The sequence below is a fragment of the Camponotus vicinus genome, unplaced genomic scaffold (assembly GCF_025532165.1).
Source record: "Camponotus vicinus isolate PSW18456_S1 unplaced genomic scaffold, iyCamVici1.0 SCAF_6, whole genome shotgun sequence".
Classification (NCBI taxonomy): domain Eukaryota; kingdom Metazoa; phylum Arthropoda; class Insecta; order Hymenoptera; family Formicidae; genus Camponotus; species Camponotus vicinus.
Genome location: NW_028141978.1, coordinates 5050191 through 5067991, shown reverse-complemented (window position 1 = coordinate 5067991; position 17801 = coordinate 5050191). Strand labels below are relative to the sequence as shown.

At 35.3% G+C, this 17801-nt stretch overlaps 2 protein-coding genes across 5 annotated transcripts in view; one reads left to right on the top strand and one right to left on the bottom strand.

Annotated features, from left to right (window-relative positions):
* Fas1 (fasciclin 1 Fas1 domain-containing) overlaps nucleotides 1-17801 on the top strand; it is a 279676-nt gene that overhangs the window by 195734 nt on the left and 66141 nt on the right. The window lies entirely within an intron of this gene.
* On the bottom strand, nucleotides 7965-16029 carry Orc3 (origin recognition complex subunit 3). The gene is made up of 14 exons (XM_083102788.1): nucleotides 15861-16029; nucleotides 12584-12715; nucleotides 12373-12493; nucleotides 12037-12194; nucleotides 11805-11962; nucleotides 11563-11671; nucleotides 11319-11483; nucleotides 11056-11253; nucleotides 10662-10778; nucleotides 10254-10541; nucleotides 9692-9925; nucleotides 9001-9120; nucleotides 8429-8496; nucleotides 7965-8190 (listed from the first exon to the last, which is right to left on the bottom strand). The coding sequence occupies exons 1-14, from the start codon at nucleotides 15882-15884 to the stop codon at nucleotides 8097-8099; spliced, it is 1986 nt and encodes a 661-aa protein (XP_082958914.1). The 5' UTR covers nucleotides 15885-16029; the 3' UTR covers nucleotides 7965-8096.

Below are 17801 nucleotides of genomic sequence, written 5' to 3'. Positions count from 1 at the left end.
TCTCATGAATTAGTGGCAGATTAACAGAGTAGAGAAAAGTTTGCGATTATTATAGAATGAGACTGGATTGAGAACATGTAAAAAGGGCGCAAGATTATAAGAGAAATTTAAATATATAAAAATATTTATAAAAAATTCTCTCCTTATATTTATCTCTTATCGGGATAAAATTTTGCTCGGCTGTGCCAAGTCGAAGCAATCTTCCCTCTTCTTGCCTAGGGCGAGAAGAGACCTCGCACGTGCGAGAGGAGGGAGTTTTCGCATAAAGCGGCGACGCCCCCCTTAATTCCTTGTTTCGCGCAAACATTTTCTTCATCGCAATCGCGAGACCGCCGCGGGCTTTAACGAGAAGGGGTGTCGCAGCCGGATATAGAAACTCGTCGCTCGATGACATCTGACTGTGCGAGTGGGTGTGTGAATATTTGAACATTTTGAAATCTTTAAAAAATACTTGTGTTTGTTTTGGAAGATTTTAAACCTTTAAAGAATCGTGACAAAAGAGACCTGAATTAATCGAAAACATGTTAATCTTCCGTCTTTTCGCGCTTACTCGATCATCGAGTGATCGATGGTCAACAATTAGAGGAGCGATATCCTTCACGGTAGCTGACTGCAATGGTAGTTGGATTGAATGGTTGAATAGGAATGGACCGCATGCGATTAAATTCCCCCCTCTTACCCTGCTTCCACGTTCTGCTCGGACCCTCGATTGTTGAAGGAGATATCGTACTCTACTCCACCCACAAGCGTTCTCTCTCTTTCTCACTCCGCGATGTCTCACTCCGCCTTTCGATCTTGACGACTGTCTCCGTCGCGAAGTGGTCCTCTGTCGAGCGCGGACAAAGAGGACGGGCCGAGTACGAACGACGGGTGTAAAGCAATCAATTATCCCTAATTGAAATTAGCCGAAAAGGCCCGCGCGCGGAGAATTAGCAGAGCCAATTGCGAATTACTTGCCCACAGCGGGAGAACTTACCCCACTCGTGATTGGAGACAAGATATGGTCGGTTTTTCAGAAAGAGAGAGAGAGAGAGAGAGAGAGAAACTTTAGTTATATCGCATATATATCATAAATGTTATTATTTATTATTATTAAATTTTTATCAATTTTAATTTTTTTAATTAAATCTCTAAACGATAAAATTAACAGATGATATGAATAAAGTACATAAACACTTGTGTAAGGAGATTGGAGATTTTTAGAATTGAGAACTCCAAGGATTACAAAAATAACAAATGAATTTAGCTATATAATTAGAACTAAATATAATATTAATAATTATAATTTCTACCTCGCGATACAACTTCCACATCGATTATCATTTGCGATTATTACATGTAAATTCGAGTGTGCTTTATACCGCAATATTCTATCCGCGACTAATACAGTGACTCTGAAAACAATGCAAATAAACGACGATAATATCTTGCATTATAATGTATATAGAGTAAGGATTATTTCTGTATTTTGCACACTGATGCTGAAATTTCTGCATATTATTATTTCACGAGAATTATCGTGTGACAGAACTCACGGAATCTCATCAGCGTGTACGAGTGCGACTGTGATAAACGCTCTAGCCTTGACACGTGCACAAATCTGCCCGAAATTAAATGGGAAATTATTCGACTCGCATGATAACATCGGGCTTTGCGCAATAACGCGAAATTATTTCGGACCGTTGCTATATATGTTGCTGAAATTCTGCTGAAAAATAATTATCCCGGGATATACAGTCTCTGGCTTTATCCGATAATAGGTCGATAATTTTTGCCCGCTCGTCCGTGATCCTCTTGCGACGGATGGACTCCACAAAGCGCTCTTCTCGCGGCTCACGCTACATTATCCTGCAGGATTACTCGATTCTGATTCATAATTACGCGCGACAACGTGCATTAATGTCGAGGCTTCTGACACGCTCGAGGATCGATGTTCAGCACGAGTGTTGGCTGCACTCAATCGCAATAACGCGTTTGCGGAGGGTGACGACAAGCGAGGGGTCAGGTTCAAAAGCGCAGGGGCTTCTATCAGGATTTACGGCAATGAAACGCTCCCCCTCCCTCCATCCGAGATAACGCGTAATCGTCGTGACTGATATGTTTATTCTTCGTGCGAAAAGTACGGCGGATTTAACCCTTTTGTGTAAATACGCGAACTATGTGGAAATAAATTGTGATTATTAAAGAAATATCGCGCTTATCGCGTTGTAAACTACGACTATATTTTTGTTAAAAAAATGTGTATAAATAAAGGATTCAACACGTATACATATATCTCACGGCATACATGCAATATGAAAGTTTCAACACGGATATTTTTTGATATTTAAATATGAATTGCGCAGGCGAACGGACGAGCGAAAAATATACGTTGGTTGCAAATTACGGCATACATTTCGGCGTATATATTTTTATGTTGCCAACAATTTATTCGCACGTCCGCGAAAATTTAATTGAGCATTGCAAAGAGTCACGATAAAACGCGACACAATTTACGAGCGGTTGACATTAATTGACGCGGTTAGTAATATTACGAATCTATTTTGACCCGAGTTCTGATGACAGCATTGATTTTTAATTACGTTGCACCATTCATTTGCATTTGTGTTGCATCGAGACTTATTAATTTTATATGATGGATTAGAGAGGAAGAGAGAGAGAGAGAGAGAGAAAGAGAGTAGATTGAGCCAGCGACTTTATCAAAGTAGGACAAATTCATAATATTGCCATTAATATCGTCGGACTGTTTTACCTCGCAGCTTTACATTTAATTACACGACATATACGAGGTTTTAATAAAGCAGGATATTACAAGATAAAAAATTACATATGAAATAGAATAAAGAATTTAAATTGTCACATTTATGAATCACATTTTTACGTAACAACATTAATTTTTCACTTTAATTATTTATAAATTATGTTTCTACGTAATCCATTTATTTATGCAATTTAATACATTCATAAATTCAAATAGGTAGTTTCGCTCACGTTACCAAATATCGAGCGTACGTTGCAAATGAATTTCGCGGCTATCTTTGATGGGCTATTCATGATAAATTCTATCATATGATTGCCTCTCGATGGAGCTATCGAAGCTCGTGCAAAATGAGCTTCCAATCCTCTTACCACGTAGTAGTTATGGCGTCCTATCAGAAGTCACATCCAATCTCCTTTGCTCTCATTCTATGACTGTGATCGATAATTATCGAGCAAAAGCTCAATGCATTGGGCAATTCTTGAGCTTTCCCTTTGAAGCGCGCTAATTTGCATTCATTACTTTGTATTCATAGATTTTTTATCAATCCCCATGGAGGAGAATTTTATATTTTAGATGCGCAAATTATCTTCCAAATGTTGTAAAATCGATATTTCGAATTCTAAGTGATGTTCACGACGTACTTCTTCCGTGATAAAAAATTTGTTCGATGGCCGGTCCATCTATCGGGAACCAATATACCCAACCGCTCATCCAGGCGAGCGATCTCAGGCGAAGGTATCGTCCCTCTTGCTTCTCGTCATCGGCTATTCTCTCGTGCCACACGAGGATTTTCGAGGCGAACTTTTTTCCCAAATGGACGAACAGCGGACACCCCGCGCGGACGTGATTGGGCGCTTCAGGTGTGATGCGAGATTGATGCGAGAAGCTGTCGAGATTGATTTCCGTGTTGGAGGACGGCTTGTAGAGACCTCTAAGGATTCGAGAGCACTTCCCTCTCCTCGCGACACTCTGTGACCACCGCAAACGCTTCCTTTCATCTTGCACGAAAATAAGTCCGAGAAGGAAGACCGTCTCCCATGGGAAATGTAGTCATCTGCGCTGAGAAATTCCGAGATACCCGAGGGTAGTTTTCTACGGTATTCGCGGATCTCCGAAGAGATGTCTGTATGTGTGTGTCGTTGTATTTGGAGATAAAAGCGCTATGACGCACAGATTGTTCTCCGCAAGAGATATATATTAATCCTCGAATGTTCGTGAATTTACATTATCGGAGTAAAACTATATAATTCTTCGGAAAGAATAAATCAGAAAAAGAATATGAGAAAATTATCGAAATAATATTAATGGATAATAAAAAGAGATTTTATCCGACACACATTTGTCTTTGAAATGCGCAGAAGAATATTGCATATATCGGATGTTCGGATATTCGAATCCGCAAATAGAGAGCCGCATAAAGAATAAAAAAACGGTACGCTACTTAAATGTTGTAATAACGGAAAAAAATTCTCTCTTGACCAACATTCTATTTTTCTTTCATGAAACTTCAAAATACCAGCCTTTATTTAGCTTGGGGGGAATGATACTCTGATAAGTCTCTATCTTACATTATATTGATGTAAATATATCCGCTCGAAAAGTTCAATATTTACAATTTGTGGATCTATAGCGACGAAGATGAATTAAAAATATGGGAAAAAATTCTCTCTTAATCAACATTTTATTTTTCTTTCACGAAACCTCCAAATACCAGTTTTTACTTGTCTAACGAGAAGGAGAATCCGCGAGCGGTCACCCGGCAAACGAGGGAACGGCTGAAACTGATGATTATTAGCGAGCGATGCGGTCGGTTCCCAGGTCGCTGATCGATAAACGCGCGTTGTTATTACTACTGTTTACTAATTAGTCGGCGCGCTATTATAATTGGTAATTGTAGGTACTTGTGAAAACCGCGGCGAACGCGTCGACGACATCGTAATGCGCGTCATCTATCTACTCGCCAATCGTTTTATCGATATCGAATATCACATTGATTTTAAATTACATCACGTCGAAACAGAAACGTTCGCGTCCACATGTGTACGTACACGCGGTGTCATCCCTTCGATGAAAATTTTAGAAAGTTATAAAATCGAAAAAATGGGCCAGAAGTAAATATTTTTTTAAATTCTCAAGTCGAGCGAAATTTGACATGATGAAAAAATTAAGTCGAATTTTTAAATCGATCCTTCACCTCAAAGGTACAAGAAAGCAATTGAATCGTTACATAAATACTTATCAAACTTATTTTGATTCATTTCTATAACGCAGAATAACAAAGTAACTAAGTAATTTTTCAAAAATGATGGAGGAAAGGCTTTTCGCAGCGAAACAGAATAAAGTTTTGTTGGTTTTGTTTCGCCGGAAGAGCTATGTGCTTCGGAGAGAAATCGGTGCAATCGTATCCGAGAAATATACAAGTCGGTCTCGCGCGTGCATGCACAGCCGGAAAAAGAATAGACTTCGTTTCTCCGTCGACCGTCGCCGAGCAGATCCGATATAACGATAGCGACAAGTTAAAGAGGATGCCGAAAGGATATCGGGGTCGCGCCGTCGATTGAGCACGAAGGTTACGAGAGTTCAGGCAGCCCCGACCCGGAAAACTGATTCTCGCCGCGTATCTGCACTTTGCTCGAGTTGGAGAAGTGGACCTCCCTCATAGATTTTTCTTGCAAATGGATTTTCTTCGGGCATGTGGAAGCGCGAGGATCGATGCGGGATGCGGATAAGGATCGGGACGCGACGCGAGAAAGATAGAGAGTGCGAAAACAGATTTGGCGTTATTGAAACAAAACTTTTCTCTTGAAAATTTATCTCCTCGTAAGACACTTAATTCACTATCTCGTATGTAAGCTACGTGGCAAATATATAGGATGGCGCCGAGCTCAATCTTAATCAAAAAATTCTTTAACGCAATCTGACATCTTTATTTAATTAAGACTAGTCCTCAAAATATATTTGTAGGGAAGAAGCAAATTTTTTATTACTGATTCGAACAAAAAATTATTTCCATAATTCGTCTAATCTCATGAGAGCTGTTTTATTTATCAATGCACAATCTCTGAAACGCAGCCATATCTCGTCATACCATCCCGCCGCGTCGGTCCATTTGAAGTAAGATAGCCATCAATCCAAGCGAGACCTTCGGGAACGCGTCGAATCGATATCACCACCCGATCCCGCGTTGCGTTCAACGTGAAAGGCAAAGTGGATATGCAAGCTCGGTTGCCTCGTATCTCCATTCATCTGCATACGAGCCAAAGTCCTCCGCGAAGACCAATAGAACAACGTCCTCAGAATACCCGACTCTCAGGACTTTCATTTCCTTTGATATCGAAATTATTGTGTTCCGATGCTTTATATGTGTGTGATACGAAATATCATAAGAGATCTCTTTTTTTTACATCTTTAATTGTTAGCAAATTCAAATCTTATAATATTCTTTGAATCTTATATTTTAGGATATTATACCCAACATACTCATCTATTACGAGGATTTTAGAGTTTCTCAAATTTTTTAAAAATCAAGTATCACGTCCAGCCGTTTTTTAATATGCGAATCATAGGATTTTTGTCGACTAATTAAGTTTTCAATAGCATAGAATTTAAAAAAGTGTATTTTTAAAGTTCAACTAGATCCTAAAATTGTTTTTTTCTTCGATTTTTTAAATTTAAAAATTAAGTACCGTAGGCAGATCCATGTCTACGAACGCGATACGAAAGATCCTCTCAGGAAATTTCACAATACGCTCCTTTGACACCGAAGTTATCCTATATCCTTGAACCTTCCTGCACAACGGAGGATGCTATCCAAGCTCACCCCTTTCTGTACCTTTCCACATCCCTTGTCCTTTCTCGGCAAGGGTCAAAGGCGAGCCAAGGGTTAACGTACTCTGTGCATCAGGAGCATCCCTTCCAATCAATGCATGGACGGTAACCTTTACCGAATCCTTGCCTGTGCATCGTCACTCTCCTTTGAATCCGGGATTATTTTATGATTAACCGAAAGAGAGAGAGAGAGAGGGGGAGGAAGGGAGAGAGAGAGAAACGCAGGGGCAATCTACGTCTGGCTTTGTCCGAACATTATCCCGGTGGATCTGTACTGTGAATGTGCTACGTCACGATACTCGTGACAATGGATTGTAACGCGGGGATTGTTCGCGAGGACATGACGTGTAACGAGGACCGATAATGTCGTCACGTTCACGAATATAATAGAAATAGGTAACTTTGATGTGGGCTAGAGAGATAAGCGGATAATATTACGTAACTGCGTAAACTTTCGTAAGCTTCAAAAAGCATAAATCATTCGTCATCTACAATTTTGTTGGATTTTACTTTTAATTCCTTCTGGAATATTGGTCTTAATTTTATTTAAAGAAAAAATTTTTTTAGAAAGGCATTACCGTTAAATTTTGACACAAATAAATTTCATCCATCATCGAACGAAGGATTAAAAATTGTCGCTTGGAATGTTAACTTTCAACCGTGTCGCTGGGCGAGAAAAAAGGCCGTCGACGGAATCCGATTAATCGATATTCGTCCACGTTAAAATGCGGAAACGATTGCCGTGTGCTCTCGGCCGAATTTTTTTCACATCTCTGTGGAACGCGTGGCACGCTCGACGCCGCCACAAAGACGGTGTAATCGATATTGCGGATTTTTTGAGAGCCGAAGAAAAGAAACGAAAGAAAAATTGCACGTCGGTTTGCTTCGGGATTTCAAGATCACGACGGGCGAAAATTTATGCAAATACGGAACGCGCGATCATCGATATATGTGCAAGTCGTTAAATTATTCCACTACGAACTCGATATAATAACTTCCGTCATCTTTTCGATTCTAAAAAACGAAGATTAAAATAAATACACAAGATACGCGTCTTCAATCACGTTCAAGTCATTATCGTGAAAATGATAAAAAATATTTCATTAAGATGTACATGTCAATCTAGGACATTCAGTCGAATCCGTAAATCCAGCTTTAATTTTCTTAATTCATAAAATTCATAAAATTCATAAGCATCAATATTTTATATGTATATTAAATCATTGTGTGTGCATGCAATTTTTACATCTTTATTTATAATTAAAATCAAAAATTAAAAATTATTCAATGCCAACATCTTCGAATTTTGAAAGTGAATAAATATTTAAATTGGGAGATATACATGAGATTGCGCTTAGAAGAAAAGGAGATTCACTTATTTTAAAATACTGTTTTATTCATTCTCGTATAAATGATACAAAATAAAATATTTCGAAAATATGTTTTTACCACGCATAACAAGTTGTATGAACAAACAAGACAAACAATCAAACACGCAATATTGTTATTACGTAAGGCGTTTTACATGATCCGTCTTCCTTCGCGAAGTCTTGATGAAACCGAGGAACTGCAAGGCGGCAACCGCTTGAGTAAACCGAGCTCTGTGAATTCTCTCCGTTAAGGATAAGTTACTACGTGATGAAATGCGAGATAATACGTGCGAATTATTCAAACTAGGAGGCATCTAATTCGCTGAAGTTACGTCTACGGAGTAAGATCCGCGCGTTAGGAGGCATGATATGAATTTCAAAGACAACGTAGATAATACAAATCACGACGAGAGTCGATCACTTTGAACGCGAGGGTTGCTTCTCGCGCGGAAACTTTTATAAAGGATACTGTAGCTGCGGATCCACATCGCGCTGCTCCGTAGCCTGAGTTTGCGGATCTATGATTGTCAGGAACGCCTAAAAGAATATATTGCGTCGTCTTAACAATAAAACTAAAAATACGCAATCAAAATGAGGAATAATTTAAAATTTCAAGAATGTCAAAATATATTTCAAATAACAAAAACTTAAAGACCTTGAGAAACAAAGCTCTTGAATTTCTTACCAAAAAAAACTTAATAATGAAGAAAAAAATTTTATTACGAAAAAAAGGTCTTAATCTCTCGTATGTTAAACGTCCAATAATTCTCTCGCGATCGGCGTCGTTGAACCGTTCAGCTTAGAGCACGTTTTCGCCGGCGCAATTTTCACAAGAAGCATTTTACTGGCTAACAACCGGCCGGCGATAAAGCACTCGGCACTCCTTGTGTGCGCCTTGCTTACAATGACGTGCTTGCGTGAATCGCTCGCGGCGGGGGCGGTGGCGGCGGCGATTAAAATCACGAGACGGTCCGCCGAGTTCGTGACCGTAAGTGTAACAGGGATTAACCTGTAAACATGAGCACGGGCCGGGATTGTTACCTGTAGCCAGTCGTACATATTGATCAGCTTCCTGGACTCCAAATGCAGCTTATAAATTATACTCAGGTCGGGCAGCGTGCGCGGAATGTCGTCGTCGTTTTCCAATTTGCAGCAATCGCACTGAAATATGCATTTCCAATTAACTGCATCGCGGAAAAATGAGATAAGAGCAATTTTTTTCAGCGGTCGCCGATGAATGGCTCGTATGAAGAAAGATTAAATACCGCGACAGCCTGCAGCGAGATCGATTAATCCAAAGATCGCCTGTACTTAAAAACTGATTGTGTCATATTAATACGAATTCCGCTATATCAATTCGAAAGTCCCGGAAGAAGGGACAAGAGAAAAAAAGATGAGCCGATAGTATTGAAAAGTAAAAAATTTAAAGGTTGAATAATTTAAAATCACAAATCACAAGTGATTTAACAATTTAAAATGCATGAAATCGATAAATGATATCGTCTCTTTTCTCGTCCTTTTTATACTGGATTTTTAATACGTGAGCATTAATGCACGAGGCTTCGAACGCGAGACTGCGTATATATTTATATAGATGTATTTATATTATTTAAAGATTCAATTTGCCGTGAACGATTTGTCGGGCATACTCGATATGTTCGATGACGCGAGAAAAATAATGAAATAATGAAATCGCGTGCGCGAGCCATTCATGCCGAACTTGTCCACTCACATCCAGGTACATCTGCGGATCGTTCAATCCCATGTGTATGGCGGCCCTCAAAGAGCCGCGGATGTGGTGCTTCGCCAGGTTTCCGTCGCTGTAACAGAATATCTCGTGAGCCGTCACGCGACTCGGCTCGATCAGGTGAACGGAAAAGACTTCTCGATCCAGATAATCGATTAAATCGTGTTGCGCCTGTTTGTAAGCGGAACGCGACTGCTGCTGACTCATTTTAAGCAATTTCTGAAAAGAGGACACGTGGTAGAATTGAATGAAAGTCACTAATCACCGCGTTCATACTTCGTCGACAATCTTCATCTCTAGGGTACGAGATATTGATTTGTATTCGATTGTGACAGTGAAGAGAGAAAAAGAAATTACTTTCGTGACTTTACGTAAAATGGTAAAATCTGGTTAATTTATACATAAAGTATAATAAAAATAAACTTGTATTTTATCAGCTTGATATTATTTAATATGAAAACATTAGTTTAGCAGTAAAAAATAATGTAACGTGACACGAAGGTATTTTTCGAGCGTAAAAAAATTAAAGAATGATATTCACACATACTTCCTTTAGCTGCATACGACTAAGTTTTTCCTCCACGCTGATTATTTCAAAAGATCCTTTTGTGGCACTTAAGCTAGCCTCTCGAATCGCATTGATGCGAGAGTCGAGATTGGTTTTAATTTTCTTAATCACCGGATCTTTGGAATCTTCAATGATCTTTATGATAGATTCGAGTTTCGAGAGGAGTTCCTCCTTCGACAAAAATCCCAATAATTTCAAACATTCTTTATATTCGCATGATTCTGTGAGATTATTCGTATAAACCGCTTTGGTGTAAACTTCTCGCAACTAAAATAATTTTTATATTGTTTCGTGAGATTTCGACTTCTGATATATGTATAACATATATGTGAAATATATATATACATATATATCAATATTTCATCTTAAATTGATAAAGCATTATACCTGTTTACCCATTGGCGCGCCTGGTAATGGAGCAACTAAGCAGTGCAAACATCTTAAAATGATTAAAAACTGATTCATAAATTTGTGAAATTTAATTAATAACGATTCCAGTAGTTCCTACAAGAAATTGAGTTTTTGAAGGCGATAATTCAAGAGCACATGTAGTCAAAATTATACATCAATAATAATTCTATTCGGACACAAATTTCAGAAAAACCTTATTAAAAAAATTATTCTTTTTATTAAGTAGCTTGATGAGATGTTAAATTAAAATTTTAAAAATATATAAACTCAATTATATATATTAATGTATTAATTGAAAGATATTCCTCTGTTATTGATAGTATATATGATTTTTGATGGCCTCCTTTTAATTCTTGTAAACAGTACGAACCTTAAATTCTATGTCGCTAAGTTTATCGTTCCCATTCGTTACTTTGCTAGATGTCTTCAAGTATTTTGCAATAGACGGTAAATTTTTAATGTCTGCGATGTTTTCATCTGCGAGTTTAGATATCCTTTCTTTAATGTCTTTTGGTTTACAACACAGAGAGCTTATATTATTACCGTAAAAATGCTGTATCATACATATCTAAAAAAAATGAAACATTTACAAGTAGTGTATTGCGAGGAATTGATTCTTTCATTTTTTGTTACCTTAAAATTTTGTAAAAAATTATCAACCGAAAAATCATAGAACAGGAAAATATCGGTCAGTAATTGAAACGCACGACCGATTAATTTGAATGGGATTTTTGAGGAGAAGACAGTGTTCTCTAGTACATCGGATAGTGTTTCGACTTGTGTTTGTGTATGGAATACCTAAAAGCGAATAGCAAATATAATACAAAATATGAAAATATTATAAGCGGTGTTGTGCAAAAATTTTTGCTTAACTTGCCTGTACTACTAACTTGGATGTGACGTCATATGTCAGTGATCTATGTACAATATGTAATGTTGTCGCGACACCAAATATAAGTACGAACTTCAATGTATTTCTGTATGAACTGCAAAAATTTTTTATTAGAGAATTTTTTTCACAATTGTTTATCATGTGCGTGAATTTAAATAATTTATTGATCATGCAAGTGTATCTTGCATGATCCATTAAAACATTATCATTAAAAATTAATACCATACCTTAACACCAAAATAAAATCGTGTAAAACGTTAGTGGAAAAACTCTCGAAATCTGGTAAAATTATGATCAAAGGATCTTCAGGATCCTCATATTCGACAAACCATTCTTTTAAGGCACGCATAGTGCATTGACTTTTACGCAATTGAGGAACATCATCCTACAAATAATAATGATTTATATTTGAAAATTGAAATAAGCAAAACTTGTACGCAACTATTATTGCGAACTAACCGATTTCGATTTTTGAATAAATTGATATATAGTATCTTCGATGATATTTTTCAAATTGTTACAGTCTTTACTCCATAGCACTGCTACGTGTGACGTTATCTTGCTAAGCTTAGATATCGCTGTATCGAAAAGTGTCGTGTGATCGGGAACATTAACCCCTATAATTTTAATTTATTTGTAAATTGTATTTATCGAAATTCGCTAATGAAAAAAATATTCCTTAGTAATTCGAAATAAAATTTTAGCTTAGGTAGATTATTAGATAAATTAAATGTAAAAAAGTATAAGAGTATAATTTTTCATAAAAATTGTAGCAGGTTTAACATATGTTTTCACCTGTTAACAAAATAGCTGTAGGTATTTCATAGGATGTTGTATTTAATGGATTCGATTTTATTTTTGACACAAAAGTCTCCAAATTGGACATAACCTGTTGAAACATTTTGGCTCTGACATTCTGAAATATTAACGCATTCTGTTAGGTACTCTGGCGTCTGTTAAATTGAGATTTATGGATGAAACTAAATGCACGATATATACTGTGTACCTCTGCAGCTTGTTCAATATATCTCCAAGTTTCGCTATATGCAATATACCAAGGTTCGTCAAAATATTCTGGGTATTTAGCTTTTCTTTTCCTTTTGCCAATTCTGTAACTACCTTTGTAAGCAAATACACCCTAAAAAAATCGTAATTGATATTATGCTCTATTACGTATGCAATATTTGTCTTACATTAAAATAACGATATTATTGTCTTTGTCACTTCAAAATTTCACGCACTTTTAAATTTTATTGTATATATTATAAGAATTATTATACATCAAATTGTATATAATTAAAAAAGATAAAATGTAATTTTCTTGCAAATTGACTTTCATTAATCTCGCATCGAGAGAAGTAAAATTTGAATATATAACATAATTAAATGTCAATTTATTGATAATTATTTGTTGTTCTAAAATTTATTGCTTTTACCAATTAGTAGAAAATTAATAATAAAAATGCTTAACATTATGCTAGCATCTTTGCTTCCAAAATGCTGTAAATAGATTTCAAAAATATGTATTAAATTGTCACAGTTGATTGCACAGAATACTGTAATTATATAGTAAAAACCAAAATAAATTAACTTTATATCAACTTGATATGAAATTGTTTTATCAAATTCTTATTATTGAAATAATTCTGAATTTAGTCGCAAAATAAGCTTTAAAAAATATTCGAAAACGTCCTGACATCTATCATTCTGTAAATTATATTATGTATTAATTGCAATTAATTGCTCTCCATCTCTTTTGATATTAAAATGTTTCCCGAATTATTTACTCTCGACATATATTGTATTAATATCAGATTTATTACTCATCGTTTAAATTAAAATAACAAGGCGATGTTGGTTTGACGTACAAAAATAAAGTATATTAAAAAAATATTTCTCTTTTGATTTTAGTATTAAAATGTATTTTATGTGCGCGCGAAGTTAATTGTTCAAGTGAATCATTAACGCTTAGGAAGCAATTAAATTTTACTCAATTTTATTTATTATAATAAATTAATAATATTTAGAATAATGAAATTGCTCATACATTCCATGATTATTCCGTCATGCGTCCCCGGACCATCTGTTCCTTCTTCTGTTCTCATGTTTATTGCTCTTTCATATCATTCATGTAATATTCATTCGCGAAAACATGGTTAATTATAATCACACGATACGTAACATTCCGACGTTAATCGAATACAACTTTATTTATATAACAAGAGAATGCAAAAGTAACAATTATGAAACTATGATTCGCTCGACACTGGAAAATCCCGTGTTTGAATTTATACAATATATTTTCTCTGTTACTAATGAATAATATACGCACGCATTTTATCATCTCTAATTATAACATAAGTGAATAGAGAGACATGTACAAGTTAAAATTAAAAGTAAATATTCGCAAAATGCAATATCCAAAAATATACCATCGTTTTGTCGATTCACGCGATTTCGAATAAATAAATCAATAGATAATATATGCGTCCCAGCAATTGCCATTTAAATGTCAAATTTGTTTGATATAATATAAATTCTAAGATATTTGATAACCCAATAATGGCTATATATATATATATTAAACACATCGTAAAAATTTTTATAACATTCTGTTATTTAAATATGTACAATAGTACTATTATTATTCACACGAGACTCGAAGGAAGCATTACAAGACACTTCGTATGTTGTCGTGTATTATCTCTCTAGACACGATCGTAACAAGTACTAAGAGATGCCAAACGTGATTATATTCCGTGCTAACAGAGACTGTTAGCCTGCGCAACTAATTAACTTCCGCGATTACCGCATCTCAACTAGTCTCGTGTTAACATAATGTCGCGCAAAGAGAATTATATTCATTCCATACTAAATTAATATTTATGAACCGCGTGTCATAAATGCGTTATTTGTAGTACATTATTGATCATTGAAACACGAGTGATTATTCGATTAAAATCATCCTGCGATTCGGTAAAGCGATAATATATTCTTGCATTTTGCAGATCTCTTTAGTTTTACAATGAATTGTTATAATGCGAGTATTATTCATTAACTAACATTGTGGAATTATTATATCATATATTATATATAAATATTTTTTTTTTAATATTAAGTATTTTAAATTTTAATATTTATAAAATCTTGATTAAAATTTGATATAAAACTTTACTTTTTAAAATAAATTATTTGCTATATTTTTTAATTATTAAACTTTTAATTTATTTTATGAAAATTAATATATTACATATTATATGTAAATATTTCATTAATATAAATATATATTTTAAAACTAATATTATTAATTATAAATAATATTAAATTTTAATTAAGATAGCATTGTGTAAATTCAGACGTGCTATTTTACAATGCTGAATGGATTGCAACTTTGTATAAATTGTGATTCTTGCGTTTTATTGTATATTGCATATACAATAAAGTTATACATCATATGTGAATAATATTAAGAGTTCTATATAAAATAGTATATATATTCTATATAAAGTATTCGAGACAGCACACATGTCCAAAAGACATCTAAAAGACGACTTAAAGACGCCTTAAAGTCCTCTAGACGTCTTTAAGACATCTTTTGGCCTTTTTGTGCTGTCTGAGATAGTAAATTGTTAATTTTCATATTTTGATAATTAGTGCGTGTGTGTAATGAACTATATTTTTGAGTAAATGTCATATAAATAAAGAAAAAACAGAGAAGGAGAATTATCCGAGGAGACAACGATGCAGTAACCACAAGGATAATATATAATTTTGTTAATTTATTATTTGTAAAATTAATTGCTTATATGTTCGCAACGTTAACTTATTTTAGCAAAAATTTTGTATTAATTTAGCTTTAGTTTTGGATGTATATATATTGTGATGAAGATGACAAACATCGCAAATCGCAAATGTAAACAAAATTATTGTACAAGTTGTTAATGTGTAATTACCTAATGTACAATATACAAATTTTACATGTGTTAATGTTAAATACAATAATTTTTTTGTCAACTTTACACAATAAGCTATTAGATAATCAGTTCCAATTTAAAAAGATATATAAAATATAATTCTTTTTAATAATATAAGTGAAAATAGTATTACACGCATACAAAAAAGTCGCAACAAAGACATATTCATTAACATTTTTCATTAAATTTTTAAGACAAATAATGAAAATATACGAATCATTATTCATAGTAACAGTTTAGCATGTTGATGCTATGCATTTTGAGGTTAAGCAGGCGATAGCAACAGGTTGCATGCGTCGTATCACTTACCTTGGACACGGAAACATTCTCCATTTTACGACCGGTGCTGTTACAGAGCTGCCGAATATATGTCTGTCTTAAATATACGCGTCTCGAATAGCGCAAATAAGAGGAACAAATCACTCACAGAGAAACACACAACGCGACCACGCGCAAACGACTGTAACGTAACCGAACGTGTTACAGTCAGCATTAAGGAAAGCTTGTGCCGCTAGCTGGCGCCATATGACAGCATCTGCTAGAGTTTAGAGCATCTGACGTTAGAACAGCTGGGCTGCGTTCGGAAACATCACCCGAGTGCCCCCGGGTATCATTTTATCCTTATTGTTCACCGAATGTTAAACAAGGATAAAATGATACCCGGGTACACTCGGGTGATGTTTCCCGAACGCAGCCCTGTTATAGCTCTGCGATATTATTCAGATGCGAATAAAATGTCATATGTGCATATAAATGCATTTCGTTTAAAAAATAAAACTGATATGTTTCCATATGATACAGATTTATATACTCTATAAAAGATAATATATACTCTAATAAAATAAATATATAAATAAATAGAAAGCTATATATGTATATAAAAGATATAAAAGCTATATTAGCTATAATAGCTGAGAAAAAAATATTATATTTTATATGTAATTTTATTTCAAAATTCGAAGAGTTATCTCACATAAGATTTTATAAACCTAGATTCGAAACATCAAAAAATTGAGGTTGAATAATTTTAAAATTTAAGACATCTATCTAAAATATATAAAGATATATTTAGATATAAAGGTATATTTAAATAAAGATAAATTCAGGACATCTTTCTAAAATAAAGATTTTCAACATACAATCGAATATTATTTGAACGATTAATATTTCTTCTTTTAAATCTCTTAATCATACGCTTACTTAATTATGTAGATGTTCATCTATACAAATGTTTCTACTTTCACGTTCCTAATTTCTTTGTTATACATTTAAAAGGAATTTCTTCTTTATGAAGCACAAAAATATCTAGCTGTACAATACATGTGTACCGAGACCATCTATCACAGTCCGAATAAAGCAACGCGCGGTTCGCCTTCATCAGACGAAGCCGACGTGCATGTTTGAAAGTCGGATTTCGGATACGTCGAAAACGGACAGAAGAGACGAGTAGAGACGTCGCGCGCGAGAGGTGGAGGCTGCGGATAAGGGGGAATGGGGGATATAAATCGATGCGCAAGCAGCTTTGCGCGGGTTGTTCTCGTTTTGTGGTCGCCTGGTAGCACCTGTGCCTCGCATCGCCACGACGGGCGGACAGGCGGGGCTCGCGGGGAAGAAAATAAATGCGAATCGATCGGCAGCTTAATCATTCGGTCGCCTCGTTGAAAGAGCGAAAAGGCTCGGCTGTTGGGACAAAACGCTCGCGAGTCCCCGGGCTTGGAGATATTACCCTCTGAGAGGCATACGATCGTTCCCGCGACTCGATCACGTCGCATAAAGCACTCTCCGGCGTAACAAGAAAAATGCGCTCCGGCGGAGAGAGACGCGCTATAAAAATCCAGCCGGCGTGCGAATAAAGCCCCATTCGTCGATTCGTTCGATAAACCGTCGCTTCGATCGATAATGCGATCGCTGTTCGTCGACGCCTAACCAACTTTCGAACGTGCTTGGCATTTTCACGCCGACTTACGACCGAATTTCGACGAGCTGAAAAAAATTTTGCTTCCGTATGGAATATACATGTATATCGGAGATAAATATTTAAAATATTATTATTATATAGAATAAATTATCTGCAAAATATACATGTATTTGATGTTAAATTTTATGCTGATTAAATATTTTAGAGAAAATATAATACAAATCTAAAAAAATTATAATTAATTATAATTACTGACCAAACAATATTTTGCAATATATAATAATAAAATGAAACAATTATCTTTTTAAATACTTAAAAAATACTTGATTCTC